The sequence below is a fragment of the Lagenorhynchus albirostris genome, chromosome 4 (assembly GCF_949774975.1).
Source record: "Lagenorhynchus albirostris chromosome 4, mLagAlb1.1, whole genome shotgun sequence".
Classification (NCBI taxonomy): domain Eukaryota; kingdom Metazoa; phylum Chordata; class Mammalia; order Artiodactyla; family Delphinidae; genus Lagenorhynchus; species Lagenorhynchus albirostris.
In genome coordinates, this window is record NC_083098.1 from 118,523,303 (window position 1) to 118,545,665 (window position 22,363).

General features: G+C 40.7%; 1 protein-coding gene and 1 pseudogene across 2 annotated transcripts in view; one reads left to right on the forward strand and one right to left on the reverse strand.

Moving 5' to 3' along the window:
• The window catches only part of EGF (epidermal growth factor), a 103,969-nt gene that overhangs the window by 24,878 nt on the left and 56,728 nt on the right, over positions 1-22,363 (forward strand). For both annotated transcript variants that reach the window (XM_060147401.1, XM_060147403.1), the window contains exons 3-7: positions 717-898; positions 1,313-1,540; positions 3,021-3,223; positions 17,373-17,498; positions 18,549-18,671. In XM_060147401.1, the coding sequence (XP_060003384.1) occupies positions 717-898; positions 1,313-1,540; positions 3,021-3,223; positions 17,373-17,498; positions 18,549-18,671 (862 nt within the window). The remainder of the gene's footprint in view (positions 1-716; positions 899-1,312; positions 1,541-3,020; positions 3,224-17,372; positions 17,499-18,548; positions 18,672-22,363) is intronic.
• On the reverse strand, positions 19,541-20,543 carry LOC132519573 (large ribosomal subunit protein eL30-like; annotated as a pseudogene).

Here is a 22,363-nt window from a genome sequence, read left to right on the forward strand (position 1 = left end):
TTCCACCACGGAAGTCTGCCACGGTACACATCAGGGCTTCCTCCAGTCTCTCACCCTCCGCGTACCTAGAGGACTGGTTTACCTGCACATGCTGGAACTAGGAGATAACTGAGGTTTGGTTAAGTTGTTTTTATCATGAGAGAGCATTAAAGAAAAGCCCTGCTATTCAGATCCTGGGGACAGAGCCTGAAGGCACTGAGGACTTTTAGAAAGGGAGGGACCTGGAAGGTCCCTTTATAAAGGGAGGAAGAGGGACCAGAAGAAATGAATCTACTTCATGCCCCTATGCACAAACTCCAAGGGAATCTTGCCAGAATTTAGCAAAGCTTGGAATTGGGTTCAGGTGAGAACCTGGAAAATTCCGTTAGCAAATGGAATTGAATAAACTAACCTTAAGGTAGCATGGAAATTCCACTGTTACTATAGTTGAAATAATTAATACTTTATGGCTGATTGCCTAATGTCAATAAATATAGAATAAACTTTCATCTCAAAGCTGTGATATAAATACTATGCCCAGAAATATTCACATGAGAGGATGAATATTGCTGCATCTGAATAATGGCACGGTATCTATGACTAGTTTATCATTTAAATTTTGGGAATGCGCAAAAATGACAAGAACTTAAAAGAATAAACTTTGATACATAACAATAAAAACAATTTTGTTGTGAATGGGGAAATATTAATAACAATTTTAAAATTTGATTTTACAGAAAATATGCGAGATAGAGAAAAATGTTTCAGGAATGGCAATAAATTGGATCAATGAAGAACTTATTTGGTCAAATCAACAGGAAGGAATCATTACAGTAACAGATATGAAAGGAAACAATTCCCGTGTTCTCTTAAGCGCCTTAAAATATCCTGCAAATATAGCAGTTGATCCAGTAGAAAGGTAAATGCTGCTGGTTTTGGACATTGAAATATGTTTCAAAATCTGAAATTCATGGAATCATAACATTTTGACTTAAAGAGACCTCCTGATTGAGACCAAGACTCTCTTTTGCAATGCACAAACACCATTTTCAATAGGGTGTTTGCCTGGGTTTGAACTGAGGCAGGCTTGCTCTACCAGTAGCACTCTTGACTACCATGGTTTCCTGCTAGAGAAGCGTAATTCTCCTTCTAACTTGAAATCACACGGAATTGCCATAACAGGGCAATAAATATTTGTTGAATTGAATTTTCATTCAAAATAGTCAAACTCGTCTTGTGCAGACATCCGGGGATTACTGAAAAACTGAGAGAAGTCAGCCATTTCAGTGACCTTACATTCAATTATGTGTCTATGTGATGTGTTTGCCCTCAGGTTTATGTTTTGGTCTTCAGAGGTGGCGGGCAGCCTTCACAGAGCGGATCTCGGTGGTGTGGAAGTGAAGCTTCTGTTAGAGACATCGGAGAAAATAACAGCTGTGTCCTTGGATGTGCTTGAGAAACGGCTCTTTTGGATTCAGTACCACAGAGAAAGAAGCAATTCTCGTATTTGTTCCTGTGATTACGATGGAGGTGCCGTCCATTTTAGCCAACATCACACACAGTAAGTTTTGCTTTTGGTATAAAATAACACAATTGCCATTTGAAGTTTGTGTGATCAATGAATGTTACTTTTGTCAGCTAAACTGGTGTAGTGGTTTAGTACAGATTTTGGAGTCCAAAACCTTGAGCTCAAGTCCCAGATTTACTATTTATTAGGTGAGTGACTTGGGCAGGTTACACAACTTCTCTCATCCTGTTTCCTTTAATGTGGGTGTCGGAGTAGGGAGGGAACAAAAAGTGCCCACTGAACTGAAATGGTATTTTGAGACTGAACAACAAGGCAGGCGGCCCCATATAAGCAATGGATCAGTATATTATAGGGTAACTTTCTCAGAGGGTGGGATTGGGTGGGCAGCGATCCAGAGCATTTGTAGCTGCACTCCACACTCCCAAGGGGCCACTGAGACAATTTTACAGTTAACTTAGGGTATGGGGATATGTGCTTGGAAACAGGAAGTGCATTCCTCAGTCAAGATTTATTCCTAAGTCTTGTGGGTGCTGGAAATATGGCAGTGAAGGTCTTCATCATTTTATGGGAATAAGAGAGCATAGAGGCCACCCAATCCTAATGATTATTAATCAATATCTATTATTTACAAAGCCCTTGACAACGGAGAAGTTATCTACTGCACAGTACGGTCCTGGGTAGAGTCAGCGGAAGGATAGGAGGAATTGTACGGGCCCAAGATGGCATCAGTTATGCTGAGAGCCATACAGTGGGGATAATAATAGGACCTATTTCTTGGGATTTTTGTGAAGATTAAGTAAAGAAACACAAATAAAAATAATTAACAGAGTATTTGGCATATAATAAATTTTCACATGCTGGTTATAGGTATTCATTTTGGAATTACTATGCCATATGTTTTGTGAAGCATCTGTCTTTCATTTGACTTGCTGTCTTGCCAGCAACTGACTCTAGCTTGCGGCATGAGGCAGCAATTAGTTGTGCAAAATTGACACAACCTGAAGTCCACTCTTTTTTTTTTTTTTGTGGTGCACGGGCCTCTCACTGTTGTGGCCGCTCCCGTTGCAGAGCACAGGCTCCGGACGTGCAGGCTCAGCGGCCATGGCTCATGGGCCCAGCCCCTCCGCAGCATGTGGGATCTTCCCGGACCGGGGCACGAACCCGTGTCCCCTGCATCGGCAGGCAGACTCTCAACCACTGCACCACCAGGAAAGCCCTGAAGTCCACTCTTATCCTGTTCCTGTTTTCTTCCCTATTTTATTTTCACCACACTTATGTGCTGAGAGGCAAAAGAATGAGAATGGATCTGGACCTAAAAATTGTATCCTATTAATTCAGATTATGGCTACATAAAGAAAAATTTAAACTTAATATCTGTTTCTAACCCTAAATGAGAAACAATTGAAAACGTAGGTGATTAAAATTCAGACAATAAATTGAAATGAAGTGAAACTCTAATAAGCCCAGAAGAAATGTTCTGCCATTCTTTATGTGTTTTTCCTGTTGTTTTTAGGCACAATATTTTTGCGATGTCCCTTTTTGGTGATCGTATTTTCTATTCAACATGGAAAAAGAAGACAATTTGGATAGCTAACAAGTACACTGGGAAGAATATGGTTAAAATTAACCTCAGTCCATCATTGGTACCACCTGGTGGAATTAAAGTAGTGCATCCACTCGTACAGCCCAAGGCAGAGGGTGATCCTTGGGCACCTGGTGAGTCATCTTTGACCTCAAACAGAGTCTGGCATAGTCCCCAACTGCCTCACCCTCAATTTCCAATGTACCGCCAAATCCTTTCCATTCTACCTCCTAAATACATCTCAAATGTCCACTCCCCCCCGCCTCCCCCACCCCCCCGAGCTGCCAACACCATAGTCCAAACAGCCAGCATACCTTGTCTGGCCTATTGTAGCAGCTACTTAATTAATCTTTCTGTTTTCTCCTCTTGCCTTTACATAGTAAATCTGATCTGTTAACCCCCCCTGCTTAAAATCTTTCAAAAGCTTTCCTTTGCATTTAGATCGAAATTTAACGTTTAGCCAGGCCTACCAATATTTGACCCATTTGATCCAGCATCTTTTCCTCCTCCCCTCACTGGACTCTAACACAAGTCTTCCTGGAGTTCTTCAGACATGCCAAGCTCCTTCATACCTTCAGGATTTTGCAGTCACTCTTCTCTCTGCCTAGACTTCTCTCCAGTTCTGAGCTTAACTGTCATGTCCTCAGGTAGGCCTTCTCTGGTCCTCCGAGCAAAGTAGGCCCCTTCACCTCCTATCTTTCTCTCGATAGATATTCACTGAACTCATCAAACGTGGAATTACGTACCACTTTGCTTTCTTTTTGATTTTCTCTCCCACTTGATTATAAATGCCATGCATGCAGGGACCATATCTGACAGATGGATGGATGGGCAGATTGATGTAAACCACCCTATATTCAGTGGTTATTTATTTATTTATAAAGAATTAGTAAAATAAATGGATTCACTGAATCTAGTCATAGTTCCAAATTTCTACATTCAAATGCAGTCTTCTCTGAATTCTGTTGAAGGACGAAGGGAACGAAAAGTGCCCATTGAACTGAGGAAGCATCGTAAGACCAAAAAATGAGGCAGGCAGCTCCGTATAATCAGTGGATTGATTCATTATAGAGTAACTTACAGGGTGGGATTGGAATTGGGCAGACAACGATCTGGAAGCATTCACAGCTGTACTCTGCACTGCCGAGGGGCCACTGGGACAATTTTATAGTTAACCTGGGGTATGGGGGTACGTGCTTGGAAGCAATGTTTATGAATGGGTCACTGGACTCATGGGTGCCAGAAATATGTCAGGGAAGGTTTTCATCATTGTTTGGGGACTAAAAGAGTATAGAGGCTACCTGGTCCTTATGATTATTACCTACAAAGCCCTTGATGACAGAGAAGTGATTCACTGCACAGCACAGTCCTGGGTAGGGTCAGCAGAAGGACAGGAGAAACTGTAAGGGCCCAAGATGACGTCAGTTATGCTAACAGGCATACAAGTTCCTTCACATATAATCATTTTTTTAGGTAGGCTGTCTTGATATGGCTTATATACCACATAAATTATGTTACACTAACATCTGCCTTTATGTAAAAATTTTATTTCAAGAGGGCTTTAAAATATATTTAATTCCATCTGCAACTAGCCTTGTGAGTTTCCAAAATAAAGATGGAATTGTTTGTTTTCTCTCCTTTCTACCTGTCGGATGCCACTAGGATTTGGTAATAATGTGGGACATGGTAGGGACTATAAGTCCCTCCCACAATTAGTGTATAAATGGGTTTGTACCTGCCCTCGACTTAGCTCCTGAAGAGAGCTGAAGGGACTGAACAGAGAACAAACAGGCGTGAGACTGTCAAAAGGAGGTTAGAAGCTAGGGGGAATTGACATTGTTATTTCTTATATCCTCAGGCAGGTAACTAATAGTACAAATGCTTTTAATCTATTTCTTTAAAAAACTTAGATAGAAACTATAATTTCACTTGTGTAATGACTATATTTTCAATGCAAGAGATGAGAAACTGCAAGGACAAATTCCTAGAGATGAAGCATTTGTTCAAGCAAGTTATTTTTTTTAACTCACTTATTTGAATTTAAAAAGCAAGAGTTGTGGTAAACAATTCAGCTGTGGCTTGAGCACAGCATTAAAGAACAACAACGAAGTAGCAAGACTATAGAATAGATGGTGACCATATTCCACACATAAAGGCAGAGCATCTGATATACTGCCAGTTACCTTACATGGGAAATTTCGACTCAAGGTCAGACACAACTTATTGTCCAAGTGGTGATGACTCACAATAAAATTAGAACCAACAACTATAATACTATGAGTAAATAATTATTGGTCTCATTCACAGTAGTTAGAGATATCATCATCATCATCACTGTCTCTTACATTTATATGTAACCTCATAATTTCCAAAGTATTTCCTTGGGCATTATCATATTGGTTTGTCACAGCAACCTTGTGAGACAGAAAGGTCCTCAATTATTGTACTCATTTCATAATTGAAAAATATGAAGCCTAGAGAAATAGAGTGACTTTTCCAGGATTACACACCTTGTAAATGATGGATTCTGGAAAAAATTCCTGTCTGTCAGTTTAGTGTTCTTTCTACCATAAACAGGTAAGCTCTTCAGAGTCCTTCACTATTACTTGGCCTCTTTGATGGGGAGTTCAAATAGGATATTGAAAGCATGAATTTCAGGAGAAAGTCTACAATGATGCACTATAGAACAATGTGGCAAATAATAGAATTTGATTGGAAAGGCGGTGCCGGCAGCAGAGCTACAGGCAAACCTGGAATCTAGAAGGCAGTTGGCACTGGAGATACTGGCTTTAGTTATTGATCAAAGGATGGGCTTCATGTGCGGTCCAAGTGCAAAGGACTTTCGATTTCAAGAGCACTGTTACTTTGGCTATCATCAAATAGGTTTAAATTGTTTTAGTGCCATGTACAGCAGAAATTCCTCACCTGAGATTTAGGGTTGTGAAGCCCTTGATTGTATATGTTAGATGAAGATATGCAATTGTCCCTCTAGGGAGATGGTACCTGACTTCCATCAGGTTCTCAAAGTACCTGATAGCCTTCACATTTAAAGATGTACTTCCGGGCTTCCCTGGTGGCGCAGTGGTTGAGAGTCCGCCTGCCGGTGCAGGCGACGCGGGTTCGTGCCCCAGTCCGGGAAGATCCCACATGCCGCGGAGTGGCTGGGCCCGTGAGCCACGGCCGCTGAGCCTGCGCGTCTGGAGCCTGTGCTCCGCGATGGGAGAGGCCACAGCGGTGAGAGGCCCGCGTATCGCCAAAAAAAAAAAAAAAAAAAGTACTTTTCTGGAGGCTGGTTAATTCCTGCTGAAGAATAGGCTTACAATTGTAGCTCTTCTGGCAAAGTGAACAGTAGTAGTACCTTGGTTTGCAAGGCATTTAGTAGTGAGACTACTTCAGTGAGGAAATAGCTGAGAAAAATCATGTAACTTGGTTGATATTATTTTTGTTATAAAATATATGTATTTATACAAATAAGAGGACCAACAAACTTACCTCATGAAAAACGCCTAAACTATCATTTATCAAAATGTTCTCCAAACACTAGTTCTGTAAGGGTTATTTGGAAGGAAGAAACATTTTAGGGTCAGATGATTCAGACAGACTGGGTTAAATAAAGTTAAGCAGGTTGATTTTTTCTCAAGTGATTTCTCAGAACCACTCAGACGGTTCTGTGCACTGTTAATCTCTAAGGGCTGTATAACCTGTGGCATTTTTCTATTTTATTTCCTATGCTGTAGCCTGTTTGACTCCTGAATATATTATTTTTAGTCCAGACCTCTTTCTTGAGATATAGACAAATGAAAGGGGGCCGGTAACCTGAGGCACAGTGAGAGCTAAGCTGCAGAAAAAAGTGATTTCAAACATTGGGGATTTATTCATAATATACAAAAGGGAGCAGCCCTGATGAAGACCAAGGACAAGGGTGGGGCTTACAAAGGCAAAGCCACAGAGCTCCACCAGGAAGAGTAATGTGTCAGTTTAAACAAGTGCTTGTTTGTCCACGGCTTGTCCATTGGGATTGGCTGGTTATAGAGGAGGTCGATGCAGATTGATGAGCCCAAGTCGAGGTAGTAGGGCCACAGTTGCAGCATCAGGCTGGTTTTCTGATGATTCTGACCTATTTCCTGAGAGTGGTCACTCTGGTGCCTTCTCTTGCAGTCTGCTTCCTCCAGGATCAGGGTCCTGCTGGGGCCATGTCGGATGTACACATTCAGGCTCAGCACAAGTTTCCTTCTCAAGGCCCACATGTTCACCTGCCTTCTGAGCATTTCTACTTGGATTTCTTGCAAGTGCTTCAGGAGCAAAGGAAATAACTGACCCACTCACTTTCCCCTCCCTTCTCCCCAGCTTCTCTCCCTCCAGTGTCCCTACTTTGGTGAGTAGCATTCTACCTCCACCTCGACAGGCAGAAATCTAGGAGTTGCCCTTTCCTCCCTCTTTCTCATTCCAACACCATGAAATCAGTCTCCAGCTCCTGACAATTCTACTACCTACTATCTAACCACTTGGGCCCCTCTCACAGCTCTCCATCCCTGGTACCCACTTCATTCGTGTCCCCCACCTCCCTTTTCCATGCTGCAGGGAGTATAACCCTTCAAAACGAAGAACCCAATCGTGTCGTTCCTGGGTTAAAATCAGTTGTCAACTCTCAACTGCCAACAATAAAACCCAGTCTTTGTATCTAACTGGTTCACGGGGTACCCCGTTCATTTCTCAGCTTCCACTCTCACCATTTTCTGCATTAAAGTCTGGGCTGCAGCCATCCTCAAAGATTTGATTTCCTCCAGGGAGGCACGCTTGCTCTCTCCTCCAGCCTTTCGGCATATTCTGGAACGCTCTTTCTTTTTTTTTTTTTTGGCCACACGGCTTGCGGCTCTCAGTTCCTTGACCAGGGATTGAACCTGGGCCATGGCGGTGAAAGCCCTGAATCCTAACCACGAGGCCACCAGGGAACTCCCTGGAAGCACTCTTTCTAATTCTCGGCAGTGGCTTACTCTTCATCCTCTGAGAAACAGCTCCAATATCACTTCTTTCAGGAACACTTTCCCTGACCTCAGAACCTCAGTAGCTATTTGCAGAAAATAGCAGATTTCCCCTGTCACAGGGCACTTATCATGTTTTGCCATAATCGTCTGTCTTCCTCGACTTCCTTTGTCCTATGAGGACACAGAATACAACTCTCCATTGTACTCCCAGTGCCTAGAGGACATTTAATAAACCATAGTTGGAAAAAAAAAAAGACTGAGAAAAACACCCTTTGGTACCCTCTCCCTGCTAAATAATACCATGAGGAACAAGTTCCAGAGATATTTAATATCTGAAGACGTGTTGCCTTTCTTCCGTGTTGTAAGCCCCTGCCCTTGGCCAGACAGTGTTCAGCGAGCCTGCTCCCTTTTGTATAGTTATGAATAAATCCCAGTGTTTTAAATCAGTTTTCTCTGCAGCAGATCTTTGCAGCTTAACTCTAAGGAGAGTCTTTTTCAGAGTCTTTTAGACTCTTTTATGCTTCAGTCTTTTTCTTCTTTCTTTTCATTAAGTGGTCTAGGTTTCAGGAAAAAGGTCTGGGCTAGAAGTAATAGATTTGGGAGTCACATGGGCTGCTGCGTAGGAAATAGAAAAAATGGCACAGGTTGTATTGCTCTTAGAAATAATAGTCATGACCGTTGACTGGGTGCAGAATGATCTGGTCTGGGCTTCTCCTACATTATCTCATTTAATCTCCACAACCCTACAAATTAAGTGTGATTATTAGTACCATTTTATAGATTACAAAGCTGAGGTTCAGAGATGTCACAGTCGCTTGTTCAAGGTCACACTGGGGTAGACCTGAGATTTGAACTCAGGCAGACTGACACCATGCTGCCTCCCCAGCTACCCTCTCACTATTGTCTATAGTTTCCTATATTAGGTTTGCCTTAATTGTTTTGGGATAAGCTGTCATTTGGCATATTCTTGTCTATCCACGGCCTGCTGGTGGTTAAAAGCTTCAGTTTGCACAGATTATGGGGCCCAAACCTTATTTTTTTTCTCTTTTAAAATTTTTTTCCACTTCAGGAACTCAGAAAATCAATCTCTCTCTCTCTCCGTCTCTCTCTTTGTCTCTCTCTCTCAGTCACACACACACACACACACACACACACACACACACACACACACACACACACACACACACACACACACACACACACACTCCTCCTCTGGCACTCTGAAAAGAGACACAGAGTTGATCTCACATTTTTGTTGTCATGATTTAACTTATTAGGCAACAGTGTTCTCCTGGCTGCCCTGACACTATACTGTTAGAGCTGCCCCTCAGTATCCACGGGGATTTGTTCGGACTCTGGCCAATACCAAAATCCGAGGGTGCACTAGTCCCTTATAAAATGGTGTAGTATTTGCATATTACCTAACGTCCTTCCTTATACTTTAAATCATCTCTAGATTACTTATCATACCTAACACAATATAAATACTATGTAAATAATTGTAAATACTATGTAAACAGTCTCTGGCACAAGGCAAATTCAAATTTTGTTTTTTGAAACTTTCTGGAATTGTTTTAAAGAATATTTTTGATCCACGGTTGGTTGAATATGCAGATGTGCAACTCATGGATACAAAAGGCAGACTGGGGGCTTCCCTGGTGGCGCAGTGGTTGCGAGTCCGCCTGCCGATGCAGGGGACACAGGTTCGTGCCCCGGTCCGGGAAGATCCCATATGCCGTGGAGCGGCTGGGCCCGTGAGCCATGGCCGCTGGGCCTGCGCATCCGGAGCCTGTGCTCCGCAACGGGAGAGGCCACAAAAGTGAGAGGCCCACGTACCGCAAAAAAAAAAAAAAAAAAAAAAAAAAAAAAGGCAGACTGTGTATGAATCTCAGAGCCGGTGTAGGAACTTCTTTGTATACAGTGTTAATGGCATTATTTCAAGCTCAACATTTAGAGAATTTGCAACTATAGTTTTACTGCTCACAGATGTTCTTTTGTAAAAGGTGCAAACAATTTTGCTTTCTTCTGTGATTCTTTAAAATGTAGATTCCAGTTTTAAGCTCATAAGAGAAATTCAAAAGCGTCTTCTTTGGAAAATGAAGCACATCTGTCATCAACACTGTTTAAAATACTTTGCATTCATTTCATGCAGAAAAATGTTGCTGAATTTCTTTAATTCTGAGAGTTCCTGAAGGAGAACTGTCTCCACCTAGAAATGTACTTGCTTATGGAAGTGACTAGTGTAGCTAAAACTGCCCAGGTGGGACTCTTATTCACTTTGATTACGTCATTGCTGGGGTTTCTACTGTAAAACCTTGTTTTTTTTGATACATCTAGAAAAGAATCATCCTAGATATATGAATATTATTTTCACATAAGTTTTTCTGAAAATGTAAATATTGTGGTAAAGTACACATAACATAAAATTTATCATCTTAGCCATATTTAAGTGTACAGTTAGGTGGCATTAAGTACATTCACAGTTTTTGTGCAAACATCACCACCATTAATCTCTATAAATCTTATCATCTTGTAAAACTGAAACTCTACACCCATTAAATGAGAACTCCCCACTTATGCCTGTCCTCAGCCCCTGGCAACCACCATTCTCCTTTCTGTCTCTGTGATTTTGACTACTACTCTAACGACCTCATATAAGTGTAATCATACAATATTCCTCTTTTTGTGACTGGTTTATTTCACTCAGCATAATGTCCTCAAGATACATCTGTTTTGTAGCATGTGTCAGAATTTCTTTTCTTTTTAAGGCTGAATAATAACCCACTGCCTGTGTAGATCACATTTTGCTTATCTGTTTCTCCTTTGATAAACACTTGGGTTGCTTCCATGTTTTAGCTATTGGGAATAATGCTGCTACAAACATGGGTCTGCAAGTATCTTTTTGAGATGCTGCTTTAATTCTTTTGAACATATACTCAGAAGTGAATTGTTCGATCATACGGTAATTTTACTTTTAATTTTTTGAAGGCCCATTATACTGTTTTCCACAGCGGCTGTACTAGTTTACATTTACACCAACAGTGCACAAGGATTCCAATCTCTCCATAACCTCATCTACACTTATATTCTGTTTTCATCTAGCTTAAATTATCAGTTCAAACACCCAAAGCTCTGTTATTTATTACAGAAATCTTAGCAAATTATGGATTTCTGTACTTCCTAACATATTTCTAGTTATTGACATTTTCTCAATGATGAGGGTCACATTTACAAAGATACACGTCATTGGGGCAAGAATAGGACTGATTTGAGGCAAAGCTGGGGTTTTTTAAAAATTAATTAATTAATTATTTTTGGCTGCGTTAGGTCTGTTGCTGCACATGGGCTTTCTCTAGTTGCGGTGAGCAGGGGCTACTCTTCGTTGCGGTGCGCAGGCTTCTCATTGTGGTGGCTTCTCTTGTTGTGGAGCACGGGCTCTAGGCATGCAGGCTTCAGTAGTTGTGGCACGTGGGCTCAGTAGTTGTGGCTTACAGGCTCTAGAGCTCAGGCTCAGTAGTTGTGGTGCACGGGCTTAGTTGCTCCACGGCATGTAGGATCTTCCCGGACCAGGGCTCGACCCCGTGTCCCCTGCATTGGCAGGCGGATTCTTAACCACTGTGCCACCAGGGAAGCCCAAAGCTGGGTTTTTAATGCAGGTTTGCCCTGACACCAAATGGCTGCCATGGGAAGTGCCTTTTAAATACTTGGAATGGCTCTTTATCAATTTTCTATCTTTCTTGCTGTTGTCTCTTGCTTCTTGCTGGTTTCCATATGCCTGGCTCTGGCCTCTTTAGTTTGAGACTTTTTCCTGCCATTCATTTGTTGAGGAACCCAGATCATTTGTCCCTTAGAGTTTCCCACATTCTGGATTTTTCAGATTCTATCCCCGTGGTGTCATTTAACATGATTCTGTTTTTCCTATACACTGGTAGTTTTAGCCTAGAAGCCTTATCAGATTCAGATTTTTTGCAAGAGTACTTTATAGGTGGTACTGCGGGTAGTACCACATGCTTCCTAGTGACCACGCCAGAGGGCATGTAGTGGCTGGGTCTCCATTCTTTTTGTGATGTTCAAGATTCATCAGTGGTTCAGGTGTTGCCAGCCTGGTCTGTCCATTGTAGTGTTTCCTATCAGCCTTTTGTGTAATGGCTTTACAAGTTATTAATTGTCATTGCTTAGAGGCATTTTTTCATTAGAGGTTTGAAGTAATGACATTCTAATTCTATCATTGCTTATTAGTTGAATAACTTTTCCACATCAGCTCTATGATTTCCCTGAGGAACATCTTTTATAGGAAAGGTAAATTAAATGCTTGATTTAATCTTTCCCTTAATTTGTCTGTTTTCAGAATAAAGGGTTAGTGTATCCTCCAGAGGTGACCTTCTTTTAAAAAAAGCATCTTTATAAATTCAAGGATGTAAAAAATATTTGAAATGTTTTTATTCATTGCAGTTATTATCATTTTCACACTCAGATTATGCCGTCTTTCTCCAGGAGGAGCCCTGAGATAAGGCTTCTAGTTGTGGGAAAGATGACCAGTAACTAACCCTTGGTGGTCTAGAATGCTGGGCTGAGGCTGTGTCCGGGCTCAGCAAGAAAGAACATCGGAATCATGTAGCCACTCCTGCTAGTGGGGAATGCACTGTGGATGGGGGTGGTAACAATGGGAGCGGAGGCCTCCACACCTTGTGTTTGCATCTTCATGCTGTGGACTGGCCAAGCTCCTCAGAAATAGATCTGAAATAAGGAAAGACTGAGTGGGCCTGAGGGTTGCATCTGAGAGTAAAAGGCATTTATTTTTTAACTGCTCAGAGGCTGTTGAGTTGTTTACTTTCTTTTTGTTTTTAACATTTTTTTTAAGTGGTCCATTTTTAAAAATCTTTATCAAATTTGTTACAATATTGCTTCTGTTTTATGTGTTGTTTTTTTGGCCACTGATGCATGTGGGATCTTAGCTCCCTGACCAGGATCAAACCCACACCCCCTGCACTGGAAGGAGAAGTCTTAACCACTGGACCACCAGGGAAGTCTCTATTTCTTTACTTTCTGATTCTTAGGTTTAGATGGATAAGGATACCAAGTAGCTAAGTTCTGTCTAAGTGATTTTTTTTTTTAAACTATAATTAGGAATTCCAATAGCACAGAATAACCATTCTCGTTTCTTCCTTCTTATTTTCTATTAACAAAGAAGAATAAACTTCTATATTACACAGTTTGGGAAGTTTTTTGGGGAAGGTGAGGGAGTCATTTATTCAGGGAACTCACTAATGAAAAAGACAATAAATAAATAAAACAAAAATCATAGACATTTATAGAAAAATATATTGTATATATAATTTATATATTTTATTATACATAGAGTATATAGCATAGCATATTAATATGTTAATATATTAACTTTATTATGTATCAGTATATAATGGTCTATATTAATATATAATATGAATAATATAAATATATTTCTATAAAAACCCATAATTATATTTTATATATATACATAAGTATATACATATACACAAACACACATATTATATACCTTAAAGAGGTAAGGTCTGTCACTGAAGACTTGAGCTCGAGTCCCACCCCTACCCCTTATTGCCTATATGTGATCCTTAAGATACTATTTCCTAATCTGTAAAATGGAAGACAACAATTACTCTGCGTAGCTCAAGGGCTTGTTATAAAAATTACATGGGATAACGTAAATGCTTTATAAAATGTTATTCAAATTTTTAACTATTGGGGGCGCTAAATATTTAGTTAAAAGAATGATTCAGGTGAATGGGTTCAAATGGAAGAGACTAGAAAGGCTTTGTTGATGAGGTGAGTCTGACACTGAATTTGAGGTAGAGAGAAAGGTGTGGTCAGTGGAAAGAAACAGGCTCAGGAATCCCACGTGTGTTGTTTCAGAAGTGCGCCAGGGTGAAATCTATAGTTTGCTTGGCTATAGCAAAGCTCCTGAGAGCTTGTGAGTTGGGCAGTTATTGAAGGCGCAGTTGGTGGTGGACATTCAACTCCATGATTTAGGAGCTTTAATTTGATCTCAGAGGTAATTAGGCTCCACTGCTGGGCTCTGGGAGGCGGATTATCTGAGGTCAGCGGCAGCATTCTGAGTGCTAGCTTCGGCCTCATTTGAAGCTAAAGAACAGCAGATTAAGGAGATTAAACAAAATACAGCCCTCAATCCTCTATGTTTTGCCTCTTCCTAAAATGACCTTTTAAGTGTTTAGTGTCTGAATTGGGGTCACGTTATCAGCACAGCCATTCAGAGACGAATAGTGATTGCTTTCCTGCCTATGTTCATCATTGAATAGTAATGTATGTTGTTAATAAGTATCATTAAAACCATCATCAGTATGGGATAGTGGAAAGAATACTGACCATCTATTTGAGTTCTAACTCTGAGGTTGACTGGAAATTCAAGGAGAAACCAAATAAAGGAGTTAAGTTGCAGGTTTCATGATCACAGGTTTTTGGGCATGTATTCCAGATGTTTGTAGCACCCCTGTGTTGTAAAAGGCACCAGATTAGGTGCTATTGGGACTATGAATGTGAATGGGATGCATGCTTTATCCTCAAAAGCTTACTGATTAATGTACATGTATATATAGAATTATGATGATGTTGATAATAAGAACACACAGAAGAACAGGTAAGAGGTTGTAGAAAAGTACAAAAAAAAGATAAATAACATTGGATCTAGATGAAGAACAGAGCAATTTCCTGTACCCTAGACACTAATGGTTTTCTCCATAAGTCACTTTGAATCTCCATTAACATATCATAAGCAGGTATTAAGGTTTGAGAATCTTTAGAGGTATAAATTTAGAGGAATTTACAACAAACATTTGATTCTGGATAGAACCATATATTTTTAAGTGAGGGATCTCAGAGAATATCTACTTCAACACTTTTATTTCACGGAAACTGAAGTCAAAGGGATAAGGTGATTTTATGTAAAAGGCAGAACTCAGTTTTCCCAGTTCTTAATGCAGTGGTCGTCTATCATACTGGGTTTGGAAAGATTTTTATAAGGGATATTTACAGGAAGCATAATCTCTCACTTTTTGGTTACCTCAAGAAAGTAGTAGCACTTTGGTGCTATTAAAAGGCTATTAAAAGGTGCTATTAATCAGGCCTTTCTGGATTTTTGTTGTTGTTAATTTGTAAACGTTATAAAAAATACAGTTAAAACAGTCACATGTTCTTTGTTAGAAATTTGAATTAGGTACATTTTGTCTCCAGTACATTTGTGAGTTTCTGCCTTTAGTCCTTTACTTTAAAAATTGGGGTCATTTTGTTTTTAATTTTCTTAATTAAAATTTTGATATGTGAAGCATGTCGGAACATGAAAAACAATGTTACTAAACATGCATAATTGGCATAAAAACCATGGACAAGAAACAAAATTTTTGGAATCAATATCCAAAAACTATTCAGTGTAGGGCTTCCCTGGTGGCAGAGCGGATAGGAATCTTCCTGCCAATGCAGGGGATACGGGTTCGTTCCCTGGTCCGGGAAGATCCCACATGCCACGGAGCAGCTAGGCCAGTGCACCACAACTACTGAGCCTGCGCTCCAGAGCCCACGAGCCACAACTACTGAAGCCGTGCCCCTAGAACCCGTGCTCCGCAACGGGAGGGGCCCCCGCAGTGAGGGGGCGCGGGGAAGAGTAACCCCTGCTCACTGCAACTAGAGAGAGCCCGCGCACAGCAACGAAGATCCAACGCAGCCAAAAATAAATAACTTAAAACAAATTTTTTTAATTATAAAAAATACTATTCAGTGTAAATCTTAACTGACTTAGTTGATAATATTCCAACAGTATTAAATAATTGTGCATGTAATTCTATCAAGAGATCTGAATAAACAAGTTTAAAATAACTGAAGAAATAACACAGATTAGCTAAAAGGAGGCATACATAACTAAGGTGAAAGTGGGATATTCCATTAGTACTTTAGGTCAGTGTCTCTCAAAGTGTGGTGTAAAGACTCCAGCGTCAGAATCATTCCAGAATCCGGTAAAAGTGAGCCTTTCCCTTGATGTATCAAATCAGAATCTCTAGAGGGTGACATGCCCTCCAGGTGGTCTCAAGGTACATTAGAAACATCTTCAAGGGGGCAAGAATACGTTTCTAATGTGTGATGCTTTGTCGGTCAAGAAAAGTGTTTAGTAACTTGAAGTAGAGGGAAAGGGGTAGAGTCAGAGTGAGGGGCACCTTTCTAAGTAGACAGAGACCAGAGAAACAGACCTGCATGGGGGACGGTCTCAGCCTCGTGCACTACTGTGCTCAGGCTCTCTCTGGCTTGTTTCTTGTGTCTTTCACGGCAAGGCTGTGTTTTTAGTGGGCTCCTCCCCTTACTCACAGGCTCTCACTGATCTCAGCTATGCCAGGTCTCCTGGTGCCTGACCCCGGTCCTCTTCCCCTGCCGTCACCTATTGCCAGAGCTCTGGCCTCCATAACTACATGCACCTTGAGAGCTGCCCTCATATTCAAACTTACCTCTGTATTTCCAGAGCATTTCACAAAGTCATTATTAAAATTGGCAAAACTGAGAAGGAACAAAATTTGAACAGGGATATATGTGTTACTAGTTTAGCCCTTGACTCTGGCTTTGAAAACCAAAGGTACCAAGTTGGCCATTTGTTGTTCAATGTATTATTTGGCTAATTTAATCCAAGCACCTACCTACTGAGCAGATTTTACTATTTGCCCTGGGCTAGTTTGTCACACATGGAATGGCGGCAGCAATAAACTCAGAAACTTGGGGATAAGATATATGGCAGTGGTATATACTATCTGAAAGAAGTTGTTCTTTACATAATGATCCTAAAAACATAAATATATAGATCTGACCTATAAATATTATACTTAAGAAGAGATGTTCTTCATTTTGCAGCCTTTTTTGCTTCTTAAACAGATATTTCATTTTCAGCATTTCTGTTTATTGCCTTATTTATTTTTTAAATAAGTAAATACTTTTGATAAAAGCAGGTCAAAAAGAAAAAGCTATTAAGTTGTGCTTAGTGTTCGTAACCCAAGGAACGACATCTCCAGGTAATTAGTACGTCCTATCCCGAGAGCTACTGTAGGAGAGATACAACTAGAGAAATAAATGGGCTTCAGAATGCCGGGTGATTTGGGCTAATGTTCGACCCTAGAGCAGTGCCGCCTCTGTGAGGCAACACCCCTGCTGATGTCACGGGAAGATTAGAGTTCTTAGGAGTCATGAGGGGATCATGCACTGCCCCTGTGAAAACACACCTCCACTCCAAATTAACCGCCTTCTCTTTTAGATCAGAAACTCTGCAAACTGAGGAAAGGTGACTGCAGAAGCAGCATGTGTGGGCAAGAGCCTAAGTCCCATGTGTGCATGTGTGCAGAGGGATACGCGTTAAGCCAAGATGGAAAGAACTGTGAAGGTAACGTGTGGTGAGCGAACACAGCCCACCTGGGCCAGTGGCTGGTCTTCCGTGGGCAATCCAGAACCTCCACGTGGAACCAATTTCAAGTTGCCTCCTTTTTTCCCCCAGAAAAGCAATTGTATTTTTCCCCCAATTTTAAGCCCCTGTAACACTTTCCGGTCTCCTTTATATCTTGTGTTCCCAGATCAGATACTTTCAGAGGCTACTCAGGGATGGATATAAGGCAGGGATTCTCTGAGTGGACTCTACGGAGTTCTGTGGGTTTGACGGTGTGCAAAATGTCAGTATTGTCAGATTTTTTAGGGGAGTAGTTCCGTAGCTCTCATAAGATCCTCAAAGGGTATGTGACTCCCGCATCTCATCCCATAACTGTTTGGTAGGAATCTTGAGAAACTGCACCCTGGCTGGTTATCTTGGGCTCGTCCTATTGTGAGACTCCAGGCCCGATGTACTTAACCCAAGGAGAAATGCCATGTCCTTTCTCCTGGGACGTCCAGTGAGTTACCAATGAAAAGAATCCAATGAATACATTGAGTGGAATAAGTTGGGGTGAGACTTCAGGTAAACCTGGCATCTGCCTGTTAACTGCAGTCCCCTGCTTACATGGGACCAGTGGGCGAGAGCCATAGCATAGAACAGTGATCTGGAAGCTAGGGAATGCTCCCATATTCAGGTGAGGGCCTCCTGTCAGCCTTGAGAAAGTGAAGAGCAAAGCAGGGGGATGTCCTGCCCTTGTCAAGAACTTTCTAGGGTCCTTGCCTTAAATGGCTATACCTTTTCAGGGGAAATAGTACTACTTTATCCCAGGAGTAATTTTAATATGAAAATCTGTATTTGAAAGTATAAACTGTGACAGTTTAAGCCATGGCTTTCATGATAATTGAACTCATTTCTTTCACTCTTTGTTAGAGTAGCAAAAACAGTCTTGCCGTGGTCAGTTACAGCAGATCGAGGTGTGAGATACCGTACTTTTTGCTGACTTATTAGTGATACTACAATTTATTTTCAAAAAACCCATCTGACTGTTTTACTGTTGTTATGGTGTAGATGTCAACGAGTGTGCCTTTTGGAATCATGGCTGTACTCTTGGGTGTGAAAACATCCCTGGATCCTATTATTGCACATGCCCTGTAGGATTTGTTCTGCTTCCTGATGGGAAACGGTGTCACCGTAAGTCACAACAAGTATTTATTGCATTATTTCATCCATTTGCACTGATGTTTCTAAGGTGGCTATGATCTGGGTTGGTGATCCTCGATCAACAGCACGCATCAGGAGTACCTTGGAGTTTTATTTTGGTTTGCTTCTTAAAATGCGAATGACCAGACTCTATCCCAGACCTGTTAAATCAAAACCTCCAACAAGCATGTATTTATATATTTTACTGTTTATTTATCCATATTTCATTGTATTTCATTATATATCTCTGAAAGGTAAGCATGTAAAAAACATGATCATGATACACTATTACATCTAAAAAACTAGCTCGAATTCCCTAATATCTAATACCCAGTCAGTTTTCAGGTATAACCATGATACCATTATCACAACTAAAAAAATTAACAATAATTCCCTAATAACATCAAATATCTAGTCAGTTTTCAAATTATCTTAAAAAGTTTTCAACAGTTGATTTGTTTGACTAGGTATCCAAACAAGCTCCATGTGTTATGCTGATATTAGCTGATACCTCTCTCTCTTATCCTACAGATTCCCTCTCCTCTTTTTTTCCCCTTGCAAGTAGTTGCTGAAGAAACTGTTTTTTTCCTGCGGAGTTTCTCACACTCTGGATTTACTGAACACACTTCTAAGATGTCCCTGTCCTTCTCAAACTTGTAGTTAGATTTGCAGGCTTGATCAGATTAGGCTTTGAAATTTTGACAATAATACTTCATTGGTATGCTTATACTTCCATCAGGAGACACATAACATCTGGTTGTTTCTCCCTCTGTCATCTATTCTAAAGTTCCCCAATGGTCGTCTTCTTTTTTAAAAAAACAAACTCTGGACAGTTTTACTGAAGAAAAAATATGCACGATTTACTTTTCACCAGTCCATTCTGGCATTCTTCTAATGCTGTCAGAATCACCTGGGTCAATATTAGCCAGTGTGCATGTTACTGACCCTTTCCAGTCAGTCCTTACAAGGGTCCTCCTGCCCGGCATCGCTAGTGCCGATAGGACGAGACCGAGTTTGGTTCAGAAGCAAAGGAAAGCTTTATTACTGGACCAGAGATTGGAGAGAGATGAGCTCACCTCCATAGTACCCGCTCCCCTGACAGGCCGTGGGCAGGGCTGCTTTATAGGGTTCTCCACAGCTGGGAGGGGGCGGAGTTCCCACTGGGCACACACAAGCGCGCTGCTTAGGCTCCAGATCGCAGTGCTGGGTGCAGGGTCTCTGCACACGGCTGTCGCTGCCATGTTGAATCGAGGTGTCGAGCACAGTGCTTCTGCATTCAGCCCACTGAGCTGCGGTAACAGGTGCGGCAGTTCTGCGCTGGGAACACTGATCCCATGTGTTAGACGCAAGGCCTCAGCACACGGCCCCCTACATGCAACTGAAACGAGACTAAGCCCAAAAAAGAGGTTAGACCTTATCACCTAGATTCCATCTTATTTTTCCCGAGGACCCTAGTGGGCTTTGCCAGTGACATACATACTCTAGTATTTTCCACATGCTGTGCCCAATTCAATATTATTGCCACTGTAGTGGTGGCCACCAGTTTGGGCCAACATGGTGTAGTACTCTATTTCAGATTTCCACAAGGCTGGGCATTTGTTGGTGAGGATGACCAGTTTCTCTTTGCCTTGTCTGAACATTTCCAGAATCTGCTTGTACCTGCAGCACTTACTTTCCACTTTCTATAATGAGTTGGAGCGTAGAGGTCATCAGGCCCAGCAACTTTTTCGTCTTCTTTTGGCCACCATTTTTCTGCCTTAGGGTAGGACTGCCCCCAACCCAGAGCAGCTGCGAAGACTGCTGGGAGCAAGAAAGATCCCAGTCATCTTTCAGGGAATGGTTGTAGTGGCCATTAACACTCATTTCCTAGATTCATTATTTCATCAGGGGATTTGAATGATGATATCTAGCTCTAATATTTCTTTTTAATCATGAATTGTAATACCTTTAAAAAGAATGTTCTCTCATTAACTATTTGGTGACTTCAAGATACAATTCTTACAGTTCAGGCAGTATAAATGATGCACTGTTTTCTCCTTGTTTACTTATATTTAGGATAATGGGTTGGTTCTTTAACACCTTCCAAAGGTGGCCAATGGGGTTTTTTAATTTTATTTTTTATTGAAGGTTAGTTGATTTGTAATATCACATTAGTTTCAAGTATACAGCAAAGTGATTCAGTTATACACATATATATGTATATATCTATATTCTTTTTTAAAAATTCTTTTCCATTGTAGTTTGTTGGGTATTGAGATATTGAATATAACTCTCTGTGCTTGTTGTTTATTTTATATATGGTAGTGTGCATCTGTTAATTCCATATTATGTCAGATAGAAGTGGTGAAAGGTAGGCATCCTTGTCTCGTTCCAGATTTTAATGGGAAGGCTTTCAGCTTTTCACCATTGAGTATTATATTGGCTGTGGGTTTGTCATAAATGGCTTTTATTATATTGAGATATATTCCTTCTGTACCCACTTTGGAAAGAGTTTTTATCATAAATGGATGTTGAATTTTATCAAATGCTTTCTCTGCATCTATCAAGATGATCAGGTAGTTTTGTCCTTTATATCAGGTAGTTTTGTCCTTTATATCAGGTAGTTTTGTCCTTTCTTTTGTTGATGTGGTGTATCATATCGATCGATTTGCATATGTTGAACCATCCTTGTGACCCTGGAATGAATCCAACGTGATCATGATGTATGATCCTTTCTATGTGCTTTTGCATCTGGTTTGCTAATATTTTCTTGAGCATTTTGCATCTATATTCATTAAAGATATTGGCCTGTAATGTCTCTGTCTGGTTTTGGCATCAGCATGATGGTGACTTCAATGACTTCGGGAGATTTGTTTTTTGTAAGTATTATTATGAACTCTTGGATTTTTAACATTTTTTATATGTTTCAACCCATTGCAGTTGTTATTCTTACCGATGAGCAAGTTGTCTCCTCTTTGGCTGGTGGGAGAATCTTCAAATGGGTTCCAGACCCCAGTAGTCTTTGATAGTTTTCTCTTACCTGGTAGGACATATTTTCCAGGCTTGTCTTGTACATTCCATGGTCTAGACCTAGAATCAGCAATCTCTCAAGGCCACTGCTTCCTTTTTATAAGAAATTGTATTTAGAAAACATAACCTGCTTCAAAGTCAGTTATTGTTTTGAGTGTTTTAGGGCATCAGAGTTAGGAAAACACTTTTTAAAAAGAGAAATACATTATGAGTTTATATGAATATTCTCAATTCAAATTTAGGATTACATACTCAGATACCTTCTTATAGGTTTCTTATTGAATCCACCAACATAGCTAAGTAGAAACGAATGTTTAAAATCATGTGGGAATTCCTTGGAGTCTAGTGGTTAGGACTTGGCGCTCTTACTGCCAGGGGCCAGGTTTCAATCCCTCGTCAGTGAACTAAGATTCCACAAGCCACGCAGTGCGGCCAAAAAAGAAAAAAAAGAAAATCTCATGTATATTGTCTAGTACTGCTTCACAGATGATGGAGAATATGTTAGTCTGGATGTTATATGTGCTTGTGAAACAAGGCACAGAAAAATGGATGGATGGTAATGAAGTTCTTGGAAATTACCCACTACCTTCGTGACTGTTTATGGAATTTGCCCTTCTTCTAATACCATGTGGTTTATCTGTGAGCAGATATACTCAAGTGCATGATGTTAATAT